Raw genomic sequence first — 17,112 nt, 5'->3', positions numbered from 1 at the left:
TTATGGATCCAGCCAATCTCCGTACAAAATTGGGTTAGGATTGGATCAATTATGTTAAGAGGCATGCATAGCGACTTGACAATGCCAAATGACTGCTCTACCAGGGAAAGAATCTTCCCATCTCACCCCAACTTTTGTCTTTTAACAACCTATTTTTGCCCAAAGAAGAAATTTTGGCAACAATATTCATTTGATACCGACTCAACTGATATGCGACACGTTTAACCCCCGAGCTATGAAGGTACGAGCTTTTCTACTCGAGAAAAATTCAGAAAAGAGAAGATGGTAGGGTTTTTCCAGAGATTTTTTTGTCGAGCATCCTTTATGGAAGTTCCCTCAACACGTTTTTCTCTGTAGATCAAGGAAGAATCAAAACTACGGTTTAATGTTTTTACTTAGATTTTGGCATTTAAGAATGTCGATAATTCTTGTATAAGTGTTGTAGTAGCAAATGATAAGCGTGCATGGGTAGAAATGTGACACAGGCCAAACTATAAACAAGCATTGATATGATGTATGATCTTGTCATGCCCTCCATGGTCTTCTTGCTAGACAATAGGAACATCGCATAGCCTTTCACGTTAATTCAACGAGCAACATTCCTTAAAGAGTGTAGAAACTTCTTCCTAGTAGACGCGTTTTAAAATCGTAAGACTGTTAATGGTGAGCTTAGGCTGTTATGTCACTGATAAAATCATGGGTTAATCTTTAAAGCCTCGACTTTTTTTGAGTTTAAGGGAAGATAATTCTTGTGGGTTTGTAGGAGGGAGAGTTACATGGGGCATATTTTAGCTTTCATTCAAGGCGGCGGCAGCATCTTTATACAACATAAACCATGCCCACTTCAAGAAGAGACACTGGTGGCACCTTAAGTGCAACATCTGCTCCTCTGCAATTCCTTCTCAGAAAGTTGTAGCCATAGTTAATAGCCAGCCTCTTCAACACGGACGATCCTTGCTTTGCCCGCACGTGCGAATGCCCGAGAATGAACGCCGTCCCAGATTGCTGTGCTGCTACAAGGTCTTCTAGCTCTTCATGCAGCAAGGCTTCTGTTTCAGCTTGTGAGTCACCTTCAAAATCATCATCATCTATAGCAAACCTGACTCTTCGTTCTTCTCCCATTGGCTCCATTTCGATCACATCACCAATGCTATCGACAGTTCGGAACCCGACCGATACACTTCCAGGTTGCACAGTTTCTTCATAAGCAGTTGCATCTGCAAATGCTATGGTTCCAATCACAGCCAGTCGACACTCGCCCGTTGAGTCATTTGAATGGGATGCATCGTCCTCGCTGCAAGAGTTGCCTCTTTGCTTTCTGTACCAATCATAGCGGATGAAGTCTGCCAGTTTCTTGACCAATTCAGATTCAAATGAGTCCACATCCTGGTGAACATCACGGTAGCCATATCGAACAATGCACCTGTACGACCTATGTGTAGCTGGGCCTACTCTTCCGACGAGATATCGCTCAGCTGGAGGTACAAAGGGAACCGGTACCGACTTTATACATACAAAGACAAGAATGCGATGAAATGCCGGGAGGTTGGTGACAAACCGGGAGAAGTTGGCAGGGATGCCTGAGGTAAGATCAGTGAAGACTAATCCAATGCCCGGGACACGAGCAATCCCAAGGCTCGGCCCCAATGCTAGTAACCATTCTAATGAAACCTTGTTGTGAAGATCAAATTCATACTTCTTGATGGTGGCAAAGTGCCATACAAACATAATGGTCATGAGGAAGAGAGCTAAAAGAATGGGGAGCCAAGCGCCCTCCCTGAACTTGGTGAGTGAAGCTGAGAAGTAAAGCAATTCAACAGATCCAAAGAAGATCAAGAAGGAGAGAGCCAAAAGTGGAGATTTGTTCCAACAGAGAACAATCACCAAAGATGTAAGACATGTTGTCACCAACATCACAGTCATTACAGCCAGACCTGCAAATCAAAAATAAGTGGCTAACTGCAATCAGATCTTTATGGTTTAAACCATACTTTTTAAACGTTTGAGGCAAACGGAGGTCGAACAGAGTAAGACTCTGCCTCAAGAGATGGGGCAGACAACTCAGAACGGGAAGTATGTGAATAAGAACTGTTGAGGATTGTTGGGAGGGAGTCCCACATTGACTAAATTAAGGAACGATCATGAGCTTTATAAGGAATACATCCTCATTGGTATGAGGCCTCAAAGCCATGAGAGATTATGCTCAAAGTGGACAATATCATACCATTGTGGACGTTCGTGGTTTCTAATATGGTATCAGAGTCATGCACTTAACTTAGCAATGTCAAACAAAGAATTGTGAGCCTCGAAGGTGTAGTCACAAGTGACTAAAGTGTCGAACAAAGGGTGAACTTTGTTCGAGGACTCCAGAGAAGGAATCGAGCCTCGATTAAGGGGAGGCTGTTCGAGGGCTCCATAGGCCTCAAGGGAGGCTCTATGTTGTACTTTGTTCGAGGGAAGGATTATTGAGGATGGTTGGGAGGTAGTCCCACATTGGCTAATTTAGGGAATGATCACGGGTTTATACGGAATACATCTTCATTGGTATGAAGGCCTTTTGGGGAAGCTCAAAGCAAAGTCATGAGAGCTTATGCTCAAAGTGGACAATATCAATACCATTGTGGAGGTTCGTGGTTTTTAACAAGAACATCGAGAACGGAATGTTTGTATTCCAAGTTGGCAAAAATGTAGCATTTGAAAAGTACATTGCAACCGACTCACCTGAAGCATTTCCGAGATGTTTTATGTCTCTAAATCCGATGGTAACAGCGACACAGAGAATCATAAGAATCCAGTTGATCTCTGGAATGTAGATTTGGCCATGGATCTTATCAGAGGTATGAACGACCTTCACTCTAGGGAAGCAACCAAGGGACTGGCTCTGGTTAATAATGGAGAATGTTCCACTAATGATTGCTTGGCTTCCCACAACCGAAGCAAGTATAGCAATTGTAAGCACTGGCCACCTCACACTCTCTGTTTCCACACAAACATTATGGTGTTGAAGAACTGTAATTTATACATCTCAAATGAGAGTCGTGAAGAATTTCGATCGGTGATTCGTACCTGGAACGGAAACATAGAAGCCAATGTTTTTGGTGGTATGGTGATGTTGTGATAAGTAAGCAGCTTGGCCCATGTATGCCAATATAAGCGCTGGATACACCAGAAAAGTGAAAGCAATCTGAAGCGGGGCGAGGGCGAGGCGAGACAGGACGAAGCAGCATTGTCAGTCTATTTGTTTATGAAAAGGGAAGTTACAACTTAAAGACCATTGAAAACTGAATCACCTGTATTGCAGTGTATGAGAAGTGACCAAGATCAGCAAACATTGCTTCTGAGCCTGCAATTCAATCAAGTATTCGATAAGCCCACATAGATCTTCAGAATTCGATCTCGAAATATCGTAGCTATTGAGTTATAACTGAAAGTTTCTACATGAAATAGAGAACAGCCGAAACGGGAGTGAAAGAATACCTGTTATGCACAACAATATACCCCCCAACGACATCCAACCGCTCTTCCTCGTTTTCTCCAAAAACTTGAACATGTAATATGGTGAAAGAGCTCGATAAACATGTGGATTCCAGTGTATAATATTGTATATGCCAAGGGTACTGATGCAGAGTAGCCAAGTCAATACAATGGGAGCAAAGACGAAGCCGACTCGATGTGTCCCATAGTGTTGAAGTGCAAATAGACAAACCAAGATAAAGCAAGTGATTGGAACCACTGCATCTGCAGGAAGGTAACTTCTTGATGTTAACTATAAGAACATATAGATAAGAACTAATGGAATGATAAACCAAATCTTCCATCAAAATTTTAAAACCAAATCTTCGACCTTAAAGAGAAAGTATACACTTTAACAACGAGTTCTAGAAGCTCGGATCTCTACCGCTCATTCGAATAGAACACCTGAAGCCTAAAGCTCTATAATCTAGAGAAGTTAATAGATATTAGAAGCTACACAGCCTAGCTGATTCTTTGCTCCATGTTACACAAAACATCATTTGAGAATCAAGCCTCTCAAATTAACAATTCATACTAATCTTAAACATAAACAAGTTACTCAATTAGTAATTAAGTTCACTTTGAGAAGGAAAAACTGAAAATTTTAATGGCTCCCCGACATCAACTGAGGATGAAAAGAGAGCAGGACAAGAACCAATGAAAACAGGAAGTTGACTGTGTTTTTGGGTCCCTCCTTGTACCTCAGTCCAAAGAACACTAAAAGAACTCACTGGAACCTTCTGTCTTATCATCAGTTAGAAAAGAAGCACAGTTTTTTATTGGATACAGCTAACTCATTTCCATTGTCTCTCCAAAATCTGCTCTCTATTATTAAAACTAGACAAAAATTTCAGAAAGTATCTCAAAAATTTGACAAAGATATCAGTCAATTTGATTTCCCAAGTTCCTTTCTAGGCTATCTCTTCTTAAACTGCTTGTATTACACTTTTAATCACTGTAAACTTAGTTTCAACTTAGAAACTTGTAGATCTTCTGTTATTGTTCCATTTTTTGTTGAAATTTATCGACACCCAATTGTTCTTAATGAGAATTAAACTAAGAGTTCCGATGATAATTGATGTTTTATCTACTAACCAACGGATAACTCAAGAGAAAACTAATAGAGATGTTCAAAGTCAAGGTGCTTACACTGATGGTGTGCCTTGGTCATGGATAACTCAAGTCCAGAAACTGCTGAAAAGACTGCACAAAAAAACAAAAAAACATTATTATAAACTACTTGAAGGGACAAGAGAAAATGGAAGAAGAAGAAGAACTGTACCAGAAATGGCAGGAGTGAGGAGCCCATCTCCAATAACCATACAAGTTCCTAGAAGAACAAGAATCAACAAGGCAGTGTGAAGAGCTCTGTGCTTCTCCAGCAACAATTTAACCTTAGATTGCTTCTTATTCTCCGGTGGATGTTCTAGCAAGTAAGTGGAAAGAGCTTCATCTGCAACTTGTTTGTTGGGGAGAAGGCTTACTTTGGCATGTCTGCAAATTAATGAGTATAGAGCAAAAGTTCCACCTGCAATGGCGATTTCATAACAATTCATCATCTGGGTTTTGATGCTTTTTTGATTTCTTAACCATATGCTTCTTTCTTTCTTTTACCTTCACCATTGTCATCAGCTCTAAGAACCACAAAGACATACTTGAAAAGGGGAACTATAGTGAGAGTCCAGAAGACAAATGAAAGAACACCATAGATTTCTTCATTAGTATCTGAATGTTGGATGTCTTCTGCAAAAGTGCTTCTGTAAACGTAGAGGGGAGAGATGCTTAAATCGCCATAGACGACACCAAGGCTTTGATAGGCCAATACAAGAACCGTTTTCCAAGAATCCTTCTGAAAGAAACCCAAAATTACAGGCGAATCAACTTCTGGGTGTTCTTAGAATGAAGAAATATGGAGAAGTTGAAGCTTAGAGATTCGATTGAACACAAACCTTTGAAGTATCCCAACACTTCCCATGCTCAAGATCCATAGCTTCTTTATCTCGATCTTCAAGCTAAATCCTATAGATCACAAAACCCTCATATGTATTCCCCTGAAAATGGAGAAAAATGAGAGAAGAGAAGATAACTCACTCACTTTTGAGTAAACCCACTTGAAATCTGTATCAAACCGCCATTAAAACGGAAAACAGAGGAGAAATAGAGGGATTTGTTAGACAGAAAATCGGAGTTCGAGGATATTATAATGAGCTCATAAATGCAGAATGGAGATCATGGGGACCCTCATCATTACAATCCCCATATGACAAGATTCTTGGAGCTATTCTCTTTCCAGTTGGTAAAACAGGAGAAACAAAACAGAAACTAGTAAATAAGAAGAAGAAGAAGAAGGGGGGGGAGCAAAACTCACTGTTAGGCCTCTGTTCTAACAAGCTCTGTTTCAATGGCGTCTGAAATTCCTGTTCACAAGAAAGAAACTGAAACGAAGGAAATCAGAAACGGGAGAATGAAAAAGAAAGAAGATCACGTGAGCTGATGACAGTTACAAAACAGTCCCACACAAACGAAGCGTCCACGAAGACGGTCGATTGATGGACACTGGAGTGGACCATTTCCTCTCTCTCTCTGTCTTTAACAGAAGATATTAAGGCCTACCCATCAAAAGATTGTGCAAAATTGGCGTAATAAGCAAATCAAAAGGGAATAATGAATCTGGATGAACTTGATTTTGAACATTTTTCTTAAAAGGAGCAATGTTTTTTTGGATTTGTTTTTCTTGGATTTGGTAAAAAGCAAAGGCATGTGACTCATAATGGGGTTGCTTTCCAAAAGACATGATGGCCGAACATGCCCTTTATTACTCCAAACCAAAGCTTATCATATTTCCAGCTTTTTTCAATGCCCTTTTTCAGAGCTGTTGAAAGTTTTCAGTGTTCCGCCATTTTTAAGCTTCATTTCCTACACCCACTTCGTCTTTTGTTCTAAAACTCTCTGGTTTTTATGTTTTTACTAAAAAAAAACATAAAAACCAGAGAAGAGCTTGTGGGGATTGGGTTGTTCTTCAATGGCGATGGGGCTGATGGTCGGCCATAACGTTTTCTGGGGTTGAGATTTTGAAAGCATTGGGATTGGAGAAGGCCTTGGAAATGGAAATTGTGAAGATCCATAAGCTTTCTAATTTGAATTGATAAATTGTTGATAACTTTTAATCCTCCAGCTTAAAAAAATTGCATATATGCTCTCTCCATTCTAAATTTATTTTTAATTATTATATGTTCTCCACGTCCATTTCTTCTATCCCATCCATAAAAATTTTAAATATTAATGGATTCTTTAGATTAGTTCAACAAATATAATTTTATTATTAATTTTTAAAATAATTATATTTTTTTTTTTATTTATCTTTCATTCCAAAAAATAATTTTTATCTATTTCCAATCCAATTATAAATCTTAATTAAATATTTGACTATAAATAAATACATATTTTACTATTTATCATTTTATTTTTATTAAAAATAAAAAATATTTATTCAAATTTTAATGGGTAAATTCAGTTTTAAAATTCAATCAAATAGGAGCTAAATTTAAATTTCAAAATTTAAGAGTACAGTTTATAGTAAATTAAGTTCACGTTGAGTTAATTCAAAAACGATTTTAACCCAATGAGTCACGTTCGAGGGGAATGAAGAATATGATTAGGTGTATAATAATAAAGTATATTAGAGGAGGAATTTATGGATCAAATTACGATAAAAAAAAAAAAAAAGAACCAAATCGACAAGAACAAACATGTGATAATATAATACATGACCTCGAATATTGCCCTTTCAACACGTCTCTCGTGCACTTTCTTTATTCAAGAATATGTTTTATTTTATGAAAAAATATATATTAATATAATATGTTTTGATTGTTGATTGAAAAATTAAATATTAAAAGGAAGGGAGCACCGGCGGACGTCTCAATTTTGTTGCCAAACAAAGATAATATATCGCTCTTCTGATTCATTCATGTATCCCTCATTTCAATTTAGTCTTTCTTAGTCGTCTCCGTGTTTAGCTATAGACAATTGTGAACAAGCTTTATCTCAACCATTGGAACTGCATTCTACCGGTGAGCGACTTTTTTTTGTTGAATGACTTTAGATAGGTTATATATAAATGCATACACACTTATATTATGCTATTGAAAATTGATAAGCGCCTACAATGCTGGAATTTGCAAAGTTAGAGGTCCTTCTAGAATCCTTGCAAAACGTTCACAGAGAAAGCTAACTTAACGGATTGATTCCAACCAAGAGCTGGTTAGAAGATGAATGACTCTTAGATCGAACTTGGAATCTATGATGGTCACTCTTAGATACCAAGACAATTCACTCCAGAATTAGTTTGATCAAAACTAATTCAATGAATCGGTTTAAACATCAAACCTAAAACAAGGTTTGAAAAAGAATAACACCAAAGGGGTATCAAGAAAACACAAAGGTTTTGTCTGTATTCAACAATTCATCATAAACATGAATATTACATGCCTTTACAGGCCCAAAAGTTAACCCTAACATAATAAGGTTCAGCCACCAACTACAAATCACTCGTAAATGCTATTAAATACAAATGGAAGAAAATAAGTCATTCAAGATTTGTCTTAATTGGTAGTTCAACTACCAATGGAAACTCTTCTAATCACTTTCCAATATCAGCCACTCCATTATTTTCTTGATTTGATTCTTGAATCTTCTTTGTATTGCTTCTTGTAATTGCTCGTTCGGGTACATGGAAGTGATCAGTTGTTGGATTCATATCAAAATAGTTAATGATTTCATATGTAGGAGCAGCTCGACTCGAATGACTAGATACCAATTTTCATCGGTTGGAGTAGAACCCACCAAAGTTAGTTAGTAGGTTAATTGGCCACCATATCACAAATATAAGGTCCCTCGTATACATTTGTTCGTGTGTCGTCGTATTGTTTTGCTTCCATATGGTCAAATTATATAGATGGATTAAATTAAAAAATATATTTAGTATTTAAATATGCTTATTATGAACCAATCATGTTTTTTTTTTTTAATGAAATGCCACCTCTTTTGATTATGACCTTTGATTTTGTTCCCTCAACGACATTTCTTTTTATAAATTTTTGTCTAACCTCTTTCAAATTTAATTCACTCGAATAAAAGAGAGGTACATGAATGAACTGATATCATATTCGAATGAAAGTGATACTCATAATATAAAATTATAGTTGAAAGGTTTGAAATCTTTGATAGTTACTATTAATACCAACTAAATATACATTTTTTTCGAGTAACTCAACATGATCATGTTGCAGGAGAAATAGAAGAATGTCGAACCATTAGGTGTCGATTTTTGTTGAGATATATTATTTATGGAATATATCTTAGATATTATATCTTAATATTCTTCTATTTATGATTTGATTTAGAGTATATTTTATTTTATTCTCAGTATTTAATTATTTTATATTTTCCTCATTTGTACTTTTTGTATCCTATTTAAATGATATCAATATGAATGATAATACACACCTTCCCAATTATATTTTCTATCTCATTCTTAACAATTTTAATTCTAAATTATTATTTAAATTTTAAACACGAAGCATTATCAAATTATAAGTAATATTCGACTAAATGTGAAGTCTAAGAAAGAAGAAAGATGAGTAATTAATTTTATATATTGGGAAATGGATGGTACTAACAGTGACGTTTACGTTTGTAGCATGAATCAATTCACTATATTTAAAGTGTGACATTGATGGGTAATGAAATTATTTATTTATTTATTTATTTATTTGGGCGTTGTTATTATGACCAAGCATTATACATTATTATTAATAGTTGCTATCTACACAGACACACTCTGCACCTTCCTTTCTATGACTCAATTATAGAAACTCTGAAACAAAACATGTGAATGAAGATAAAAGCTGGTACTCGTATGGAAAATCTTTATAAAGAGCGTTGAATTTTACTTCACACCTAACAATACAGGTGGGCCCAAGGCTAGGATAGCCATTGAAAGGTGGGGGAAAGTTTGTACATTTTGTTTTAATGACATATTTACTCGCATCTTCTTTTAAACATTTTTTTTTTAAAAAAATTCAAATACGTAACTTAGAACGACTTTAAAAAGTTATTTTAAGTGAAATTCATATTATTTTTAGAATTTTCAAAACCGCTTTATTTTGTACCTTTTCAAAACTCGTCGCAAACCATATTATTCTCGTGTCGGGATGTTATAAAAATTTTCAAAAAAGTAATTTATATATATTAGAAGAGGATGAAAGATAAAGATAAGTGTTCGTAGCGTCTTGTCACGCTAAAAATATAAGTTATTTGTGGTGGAAGAAAAAAAATGCTAAATTTTATGTGTGAAAAATTATTGGTTGGTTGAAGTTCATCGATAAATAATGGACCAAGGTCCCAATGGGCCATGAATATGCCTCTTATGTGTGATGTAAAGAATTCGGGCCCATTACGAACGTGGGATCTAACATTTTTAGGAGAGTAGACGTTTAGTTCGAGGTTTTGATTTATTGATCGGATAAAAAAAAATTTAGCCGTTAAAAAGACATACGAAATCTTAGCTTCGCTGACTTTCTGAGGTATAACCTTCGTCACCACATTAGTGACTTAGCTCTTGCACTCAGCACGGAAGATTGGTCCGAAAGAAACATAGATTTTCTGTTTTATTATCTTTTAAAAGGTATATCATAATTATTTGATTAAAAATATGAATAGTAATTTATTTATATATTTACAAATAAAAGTAATTAATTTGTAATTCAATTTATTAATGATATTAAGACTAATTAAACCATATAAATAACACATAATGAAACCTAAAAAAAAACATATACTATTAAAACAAGTCAATATTTCTTATGAATATATCAAATTAATGAAAAGAAGAAGAAGAGATAGAGAAAATACGAACATTATTTGGAGTCTGAAAATGGAAGCTTTTTTCAGTGGCCAACACCAGGGCTTGGAACATCACCATACATTCTATAAGGATCATTGTCCTTTGATTCATCATCCAACGACGACCCATCATCCATTTCTTCATGTTTATGAGCTCGGGCGAGCGCCATGGCATGGCACGGTGGATGGCGAGCGGAGATGCAAAGAAAGAAGACGATGAGGGCAGGAAGGAGAAGGTGTGTGATTCTGATCATGTTGATGAGCTTGAGACGACCCATTTGGAGGGGGTTGATGGTAAAGTGGTTTTATAGAGGAGCATCATGATGAAGCATGAGGGTGTAGTTATTAGGATCTGAAAAGGTTAGGGTTCTTGTGGGTCATTCATTCCATTTCATCATCAATATGTTTGTTTCTTTTTTGTAAAGTGAATCAAACGTTTCAAATTTATCGCGATGCAAATTGATCAACAAGCTAAAGACAGACCTAAACTGATCGATAAGCTAGAAACTGATCTAAGTTAAGCAATAAGTCAACGGTTAATCTAAGTTGATCAACAAGTCAAAGGCCGATCATCCAAAGAAGACTAACAATTTTAAGGGTCGATCATCTAAGAAGATCAACAAAAATAAAAATAAAAATAAAAATAAAAATCAAATAATTTGAGTTTATCATCTAATTATAATAATCATTTGAATTTGATAATTTGTAAATACAACTACTTGATTAAGTTAAAAAGACTTGTAACTTACAATTCAATTCTCGTACATTATTTTTTAATTAAAATTTCGTAAATCAAATTATGATGTATGGATAAGGGAGGACTAATCTCGTAATTTAACGTGTTTTTAACCAATATTGAGACAATAATTATATGATTGGACAAGGAAAGATCAATTTTTTAAATAATAAATATTTTATCAAATAAACTAGTGCTTCAGTTAACAAATTTATTCTTCTTATTTATGTTCACATTAATAATATTTATTTTATTAATATTTTTGTTGATTCGTTGATTTCTATAAATATAATAGTGATGTTGAATTTATTTATTTATTATACGACCGTCCGTGATTTTGAACTTCAAACCTTTTGGCCGGTGATAAAAAATACATTTGAAGATTAATTTTTTTTATTAATACTCTTAAATTTTTTAAAAAAATTTAAAAACACGTTTAAAATTGTTAAATACTTAAAAAATACGATTATTGTTAGTATGTGGACAGAACTTTCAAATATAAAATTATCACCCTTAAATTAAAAAAATTTAGAAATACTTGGTGTTAATATTATTTTAAAATAAAAAATTCTAAATATATTAATAAAAGAAATTTAAATTAAAAAATATTTTTAAATATTATTAAAAATTTAAGATATGCTTAAAATAAAATACTGGTAAGGATATTTTTTGAATTTTATTTTTAAATTTAAGAATATTATCAAAATTTATAATTTTTTTTTCTTTTGAAAAAATATAAATTTATAATTTTTTTATTATTATTATTATTATTTATTAATTTAGAGTGTTTTAAAAAAATTGATTCCTCAACCTCGGCCATTAAAAAGAGGGATTCCCTCTCACTTTGGCACAAACAGACAGAACAAAAAGAAGAAATAATTGGAAGTAGAAAAGAAAATTCCCAGAAAATAGAAACGTGAGGAACATGATTAGCTTAATTTAACAGGAAAAGCTACAACATACTATCATCTTATCCGTAATCTTATTTTCCTTGTAGAAATTTCCACTACTTTACACTTGTCCATGATTAACGATTCAGAAGGGGGCAAAATTACAGATTTTCGCCGGAAAATTATCGAGGTAAAGGATTTGATGCCATTTTCTAATGTGGGGTCAACAAGAATCTTCTACTTGCTTCAATTTCTTGCAGAAGCAGAGCACCCCAGCAAGGAACTGACCCAATTTTTAATTTAATCAAAGGGATAAAGTCGATAGATCGATGATAATATTCCTCGCCCTTTAAAGTCTCTCTCAGTTCCCCTTGGAAGGAGATCGGATTATCCAGTAATGGCAAAGCGGATAAGTTCTGGATCAGTGTTTTTACTGATTTTGTCACTCACGGCGGCGTCTGCGGCGGTTGCGGAGAGAGGAGTGTCACTGTTGAATGGCTATGATAAATCGATTTTCAAGTCTTCATTTCATCGGATTTTTGATACCTCCAAGTACGGCATATTGCAGCTTCAAAATGGCTTGGCTCGAACGCCTCAGATGGGGTATCCATATTTCTGATTTTTCTGAGTCTCTTATGGTTTCTTCTATCCTTTGAACATCTGGGTTATAGTTTTCTTCAAATTTTGAATCATGGAAATAGCTTAGAGGTGATTTAGGGTTCCATACTTTACAATTTCTGGACGATCGGGGATATCAAGTTTTGTTTTCTGGCTTTGCCTAGGATTCTATGTTCTTAATATTGTCTTTATGTATCCTTTCAGATGGAATAGCTGGAACTTTTTTGCCTGTGATATTGATGAAAGTCTTATCAAGGAAACTGGTACCTTCTTGCTTTCAAATCCTTGTGCCTTATGTGTTCTCATGACTGAATCTCTCGCTCTAATGTTCATCACTCTTGTTGAGAAAAAACATTCTGGTAGAAATGAGGCTGAGAATAGTTCTCTTTGAGTTATTTCACTAATTTTTCCCTTCTTAAAATTTGTTTGTTTATCCAATTTACTCGAGAAGTTTGTAACTTATGTCGATTCATCGGAATATTGTGCATACAAGCTGCAGCAAATCGAGTTTTTGAACCTCATTGAAGTCATTGTTTCTCTGAAAAATGTGACTTCTCTGTTGGGAGTTTCATACTTGAAGATCATCATTTGAAATATTTGAGAATTGTGTTAGTTGTTCCTCAATAATAATGGGTTTTCCCTAATTTGGACATTGGTTTTGTCAGCGGATGCACTCGTTTCGTCGGGTCTGGCTGATTTAGGTTACGTGTACGTCAATATAGGTATATTTCCAGCACGTTAAAGTGCCAACTTTTCTTTATGTTTTGTTTTATTTTTGAACTTACTGTTTTTTTCAAATAAATGCAGATGATTGCTGGTCTGCTCTAAAGAGAGATTCAAAGGTTGTTTAAATTCTATTTCGTGCGAGAAATTGATTTGACTGTCCAAAGTTCGACGATTGTTTTAACAAAAAACATTGGATTGTGTTGTAATTCTCTACTTTAATGTTTTTCCTACTCCGCCTGTGAACTTTCTCGAGTCCCATTGTGTAAATCAATCTTGTATGAACTCGAAGTGACAAACTATTCAAACTCATTGATGCAGGATCAATTGGTTCCTGATCCCAAGGCTTTCCCATCAGGAATTAAAGCTGTTGCTGATTATGTACATAGTAAAGGCTTGAAGCTTGGAATCTATTCTGATGCTGGGTAGGAAGAAATGTCAACTCAACTTCTAAAGCTTAAGAGTTAAATGTTATCTCTCTCTTTTGCTTCTCATATATTCCATTATAGAAAGTACGTGCTGGTGATGTTTGTTTTGATTCGCTCACACTTGACAGTATTTTTACCTGCCAAGTTCGACCAGGGTCGCTTTACCATGAAAATGACGATGCCGAGTTGTTTGCTTCTTGGGTGAGTTTGTAATCTAACTTTTGATATTGGAACAATGTATTCAATACGTTCCTTAGGAAGCCGTATCTATAGTCTACATATACGAGTTTGCTTAGTGATTCTTGGGGAAGTTGAAAAAGAAGTCGAGTAACGACATTGGTGAAATGAGTTCAAGACCAGGGTCGCTATCTACCTACGATATGAAAATCCTACCAGTTTTCTAGTGACGACCGAATGTAGGGAGATTACCAAAGGTGTGCATACATTGTCTAGACACTCATGGATATCGAACATCTGCATATATGTGTTTTGAGATTCACTTTCTTTGGCCCCATTGATCCTCAATCTGTAAAGAACTATGGCAATGGCTTGTGGTTCTTCAAAATTTTTAAAGGCTCGTTGTAGTCCCAGCCCGTCCTATTCGAGGGCTGGACATCTTTTCTCCCTCCAACACGGATTTTGATAGTCCAATTTGACCTTATTGGTATGTACTTCCTCAAAGCAGAAAATGTAGATTATTGATCGACGTCGAGGAACTTTTTTTGATGAACAAACATTCATATGTTTTGGACTTCTAAGTTTTCCATAGTATTCTACTATCAGTTCAGTACTTAAGTTCATTTTATTCCATCTGATTTTGTATCTTGTTTTACTAGGGGGTTGATTATTTGAAGTATGATAACTGCTACAATCTGGGAATTAAACCGATAGAGCGGTTTGCACCTTATTATACTCATTGCTTTATTTGATTGTAAATTGAAGCTTCTTACTGATTTGAAGTTAACTTTCGACTTCCAGATACCCACCTATGCGTGATGCATTAAACGCAACTGGGCGTAGTATTTTCTATTCACTTTGTGAATGGTACTCTTGTTCTTCTCGACATCCTTTCCGATTCTTTTTCTTGTATTTGTTATCTTGTTTCTATCATCTATGAATTTATCGTGCTATATTTTTTCTACCGTCAGGGGTGTCGATGATCCAGCATTGTGGGCTGGCAAGGTTGGAAACAGTTGGCGTACAACCGATGACATTAATGATACATGGGCTAGGTCAGGTTCTAGGCCTCTTCGTAAACGTCCCTTCTTTACTGATTCTAATCGTATACAACTTCCCTCGTCATTTTCTGTTGGCACCTTCCTTATGTTCATTTTCAGGGGTATTAGTGCTAATTTTGATCTATTATGATGCTGATCGGTATTGTTTTGTGTTTTTCTTTTTGTTCAAGCATGACGACTCTTGCAGATATCAACAATAAGTGGGCGGCGTATGCAGGGCCTGGTGGTTGGAATGGTAGGAAAGTGATATGTCTGAAGGTGTCGATTTCTCTGTTTGTTTATGAGGTTTAGTATTCACATGAAGCTTCTATGGACAGATCCAGACATGTTGGAAGTTGGTAATGGAGGCATGACTTATCAGGAATATCGCGCTCATTTTAGCATATGGGCTCTGATGAAGGTTCCTCCATCCCTTTCTCCGTCTATATCATCCCATGTCGTACTTTCTACAGCTCGACATATGCATATTCGTATAGAAATATCAATCGACCGACCTTCCTACAATTATATCTCTATATTGTTTTAGTTCCACATAGATCATAAACTGCCTCCACACCCACATAATCCTTGATTGCAAGTCTACCCGACATCTTAATTTGTTTTACGAACATTGTGTTTGCCTAGCATAAAACAAAGCTGGCCACATTCAAACACGATGTTCGTTTGGTTCTTCGTCCATTTATCTCTCAAAATTTTAGCCTTAACGTGCAGTCCCCTCTTTTGATTGGTTGCGACGTTCGAAGCATGACTAAAGAAACTTTCGAAATTCTTAGCAATGAGGAGGTCATTGCAGTAAACCAAGGTAAACCGCATCTTTTTTTTCATGTTTTCTAGGAAACATTTGAATTCATAGCCAAATTTAATAAACAAAAAACAAGTTTTTAAAACGATTTTTTTTCGTTTTCAAAACTTGTTTGGGGTTCGAAAACATCCTTAAAGAAAGAAACGATGCTGTAATTAATAATTACTTACTATATGCAGATCCTCTTGGGGTACAGGGAAGAAAGGTTAAAGTTTTTGGAAAGGATGGATGCCTTCAGGTAATCCAGTTTATGCATTATCTTATAGATTGTATTTGATGAAGAACAATGTCACATTAATATCTGGAATTATCTTTACCTTGCAAACTTGCAATGTTAGCTGGCTGAGTTAGGTGTGAATGTTTCAGAATATAAAGAGTTGTCTTGCAGGTTTGGGCAGGTCCTCTATCGGGAAGTCGCTTGACAGTCGTTCTTTGGAATCGATGTTCGGTTGCATCAACGATCACCACGGATTGGAACACACTTGGGCTTAAACCTGGCACTAGTGTCTCCGTAAGAGACTTGTGGCTGGTAAGGGATCTGATCACTTGAGATACTATATGAGATCACGTTCGGACACTCGAGTAGGAATAACACATGATAGAACATCTGAACTGACCTCTAACAAAACCTATCTTAGTAGGACTGTAGGAGAGGAGACTCAATGGTTGGGTCCAATTCAGAGCAATGAGCTCATGCAAACACATAATTTCGCTGAATAATAGCCACCCGCCTTCGCTTACGTCTATTCGCTTTGCAACAGGCTAACTCTTTTTGTGCTAACTCGGTACGATGACTTTTGCAGCACAAAGATGTTGCAGGAGATGCAGTGGCATCGTTTGGAGCAGAAGTCGACCCTCACGACTGCAAAATGTTCATCTTCACGCCTGCAGCCACGTCCCGTGCTGAAATGTAGATTATCGTATCCATCATCAACTGCCTCAAATATAGGAAGGATAGCAAACTCATAAGTTATCCTTCTCCCACGATTCAGGTATAATAATTGGGTTAGCCTCATTCTGATGCATTGCAGCTATTCTGTGCAAGTTGTATGGTTTCTGATGGTTCAGCTTTGGAAAAATACTAAACTATGTCAAATTGGGTACTGAGATGAAATGCAAGGGAAAGGGATTCACTTGTTTGTGTGCTCAATGTTGTTATTTTTCTAGTGCTTCAATATGTTCTCTATAGTTTGTTCTAACAATCGAGCCGAAACTATACGTTGATGTGATGTTCGTCACATATGCGTTGATGCTTAAG

The 17,112-nt window shown here is 35.8% G+C and overlaps 2 protein-coding genes across 5 annotated transcripts; one reads left to right on the top strand and one right to left on the bottom strand.

Moving 5' to 3' along the window:
- Positions 1–701: 701 nt before the first annotated feature.
- KT2 (potassium transporter 2) lies at positions 702–6,588 on the bottom strand. 3 transcript variants are annotated; one of them, XM_087123434.1, is made up of 11 exons: positions 6,127–6,588; positions 5,882–5,948; positions 5,463–5,564; positions 5,128–5,362; positions 4,796–5,041; positions 4,663–4,716; positions 3,478–3,738; positions 3,291–3,343; positions 3,067–3,184; positions 2,722–2,976; positions 702–1,934 (listed from the first exon to the last, which is right to left on the bottom strand). In XM_087123434.1, the coding sequence occupies exons 3-11, from the start codon at positions 5,499–5,501 to the stop codon at positions 820–822; spliced, it is 2,376 nt and encodes a 791-aa protein (XP_086979560.1). In that variant the 5' UTR covers positions 5,502–5,564; positions 5,882–5,948; positions 6,127–6,588; the 3' UTR covers positions 702–819. The 3 variants fall into 3 exon arrangements, with proteins under 3 accessions (XP_086979560.1, XP_086979553.1, XP_086979562.1); XM_087123427.1 differs by having other exon boundaries at positions 5,882–6,588; XM_087123436.1 differs by lacking the exons at positions 5,882–5,948; positions 6,127–6,588 and having other exon boundaries at positions 5,463–5,653.
- Positions 6,589–12,088: 5,500 nt separating this feature from the next.
- Positions 12,089–17,004, top strand: LOC111804185 (Melibiase family protein). Of its 2 annotated transcripts, none has more exons than XM_023688907.2 (16): positions 12,089–12,235; positions 12,306–12,648; positions 12,868–12,926; positions 13,329–13,385; positions 13,471–13,505; positions 13,708–13,811; positions 13,943–14,015; positions 14,651–14,709; positions 14,793–14,858; positions 14,963–15,046; positions 15,223–15,287; positions 15,370–15,452; positions 15,764–15,854; positions 16,034–16,092; positions 16,243–16,383; positions 16,658–17,004. In XM_023688907.2, exons 2-16 carry the CDS (start codon positions 12,443–12,445, stop codon positions 16,766–16,768), a joined length of 1,293 nt encoding a protein of 430 aa, XP_023544675.2. In that variant the 5' UTR covers positions 12,089–12,235; positions 12,306–12,442; the 3' UTR covers positions 16,769–17,004. The 2 variants fall into 2 exon arrangements, with proteins under 2 accessions (XP_023544675.2, XP_023544689.2); XM_023688921.2 differs by having other exon boundaries at positions 12,119–12,235; positions 12,356–12,648.
- Positions 17,005–17,112: the final 108 nt, after the last annotated feature.

This window comes from Cucurbita pepo, chromosome 1 (genome assembly GCF_057944985.1).
Source record: "Cucurbita pepo subsp. pepo isolate OVF chromosome 1, ASM5794498v1, whole genome shotgun sequence".
Classification (NCBI taxonomy): domain Eukaryota; kingdom Viridiplantae; phylum Streptophyta; class Magnoliopsida; order Cucurbitales; family Cucurbitaceae; genus Cucurbita; species Cucurbita pepo.
Note: the sequence above shows the minus strand (reverse complement) of the source record. Positions and strands in the feature narration are given on the sequence as shown.

Bases quoted from the DNA above. Each gene is read 5' to 3' on its own strand.
- LOC111804185 (XM_023688907.2), top strand. From the start codon at position 12,443: ATGGCAAAGCGGATAAGTTCTGGATCAGTGTTTTTACTGATTTTGTCA. The intron at 12,649-12,867 runs GTATCCATATTT...GTATCCTTTCAG, and splicing joins GCTCGAACGCCTCAGATGGG to ATGGAATAGCTGGAACTTTT. The intron at 15,453-15,763 runs GTTCCTCCATCC...CTTAACGTGCAG, and splicing joins GCATATGGGCTCTGATGAAG to TCCCCTCTTTTGATTGGTTG.
- KT2 (XM_087123427.1), bottom strand. From the start codon at position 5,501: ATGGATCTTGAGCATGGGAAGTGTTGGGATACTTCAAAG. The intron at 5,042-5,127 runs GTAAAAGAAAGA...TCGCCATTGCAG, and splicing joins AGCTGATGACAATGGTGAAG to GTGGAACTTTTGCTCTATAC. The intron at 3,739-4,662 runs GTAAGCACCTTG...ACCTTCCTGCAG, and splicing joins GACCAAGGCACACCATCAGT to ATGCAGTGGTTCCAATCACT.